We start from the raw sequence: 1,786 nt of genomic DNA, 5'->3' as shown, positions 1-1,786 counted from the left end.
ATTTCACAACTTTGGTTGTGTTTGCTTGTTTTTTAAACAGGTATTCTGCTGTAAATGAAATCAACAAGATCCAGGCAAATAAGGACCGTATCTTGGTCTATTTCATCACAAAACTCTCCCGGATGGGAAGTGCAACGTCCTATGTGGGATTCCATGGAGGTAGGACCAAAATGTTAGTGAAGATATTTATTTAAGTAGAGTTTGCATTACTTCTAATTTGGTCCTATGCTGTGCAAGTCTACAATTAGAATATTAACCTCAGTATTCTTTTTACATGTAATTAGATTTCTTACCACTAATTACTGCAAAAAAACACTGATCTTTGGACTTGATGCTACAACATAGAGAATTTCCTTGCTTTTACTTGTAGATAAACACTTGATTATTCTCTCTGGTTTTATTATATGGATATTGCGGAGAAGATATTCCCGACTGGCACTCATTGTGAATGCATTGATAGTTTATGTCTATTTCTGGCGATGGGGGAGGAAATGCTATCTTAAAATCCCTACCTTTTTTGAGGAATGGGCCACCATAAGAAAAGTGGTAATCCAGAAATAGGAACATGACAGTTTACTGTAATAATTTTACAGAAATAATAATGGGGGGCAAGCCTTGCAGTGTCTCACTCACATTTATTAATTATGATACAGCAAATAGAATAATAGAGGCATAAAATAACAATAAACTTTATTCAGGTACCCTTTACAAGTCAGTCAGTTCAGTTCTTAAAACCGATTTCCATGTTAGGCTGTTCATGGCAACAGTAAGTAGCTCAAGGGTTTAGATGTGGGACACAAGTCACTCCCTCAGCAGCAGGACACATGCAGCATGTCCGTGCTCATGACCAACAAGAGGACCTCTGAGGGGACCTGACCAGACGCTGGGGGGCTTTGTGCTCACAGGGCTGTGGCAGTCTGTGCACATCGACGACCTCCGCAGATCCACTATCATGGTTTCCGACGTGACTAAACTGCAGGAGGTCTCCATCAGCCAACTGTTCAGGCCGCAGGACAAGCCTGAGGGTGAGTCCTGACTTGAGGTCTCTGGGGACGCAGGACGGTGGATGTGGTCCGACAGGCAGTGCCGAGGGTGCTGCAGTGCACTGTGGGCGGGTGCTGGCGAGCAGGACCACCCGGCTGAGTGCCCTCTGGCTCCCAGCACCTGTCCTGTAGCAGGAGCTCAGTCCACCCAGAGGTGCCTCAGAAGAAAAGGCCTTTGCTGAGTGACCCGTCTGGCTGCTCCCAGGCAGAGAGGATGTTTCACGTGGAATCGCGGATCTTTTTTCAGACACCTACGGAAGGTGTCTAAAGGTGCTCTTTGTCTGGGCTTCTGCATCAGAGCCAAGGGCAGGAGTAAGGGGTGGCCACCAGTGAGCCACGCTGTGGGTGAATTTGGGGCTCATCTGTATAACAAACATCGCTGCATTTGGGAGCCCCACTGGCACGAGGTAGCAGGGCATGCCTGCAAAGGTAGCCCTGAAGCGCACACACTCACAGGAATTGCTGCTGGTGCTGCAGCCGTCACCTTCTGAAGAGTACGCTGACTGCCTTTGTTCCCACTGCAGTCGAGACGGGAGTGGGGGCAGAGGACCACGCCGAGGACGAGGAGATGGAAACAGAGACGAAAGGACCAGGGGACACGGCAGAGGTGGAAACAGAAAGCTCTGAGGGGATGGAGAGTGAAGCCTCTGGGCTGGGAAGCAGTGAGGTAAGCGCCAGCTCTCTAGGCCTCCCAGTGCCCTGCTCGTGATGCTTTTGAACTGTGTCTTTGTAATTTTCCAGCC

At 48.4% G+C, this 1,786-nt stretch overlaps 1 protein-coding gene across 1 annotated transcript in view; it reads left to right on the top strand.

The window, feature by feature from the left end:
• Nucleotides 1-1,786, top strand: part of RNF213 (ring finger protein 213) — a 117,423-nt gene that overhangs the window by 82,642 nt on the left and 32,995 nt on the right. The window contains 3 exon segments of the mRNA XM_023729165.1: nucleotides 41-159; nucleotides 906-1,025; nucleotides 1,568-1,710. Of these exon segments, the coding sequence (XP_023584933.1) occupies nucleotides 41-159; nucleotides 906-1,025; nucleotides 1,568-1,710 (382 nt within the window).

Source organism: Trichechus manatus, unplaced genomic scaffold (genome assembly GCF_000243295.1).
Source record: "Trichechus manatus latirostris isolate Lorelei unplaced genomic scaffold, TriManLat1.0 scaffold00028, whole genome shotgun sequence".
NCBI classification, from domain to species: Eukaryota; Metazoa; Chordata; class Mammalia; order Sirenia; family Trichechidae; genus Trichechus; species Trichechus manatus.
This window is presented reverse-complemented; position numbering and strand designations above follow the sequence as displayed.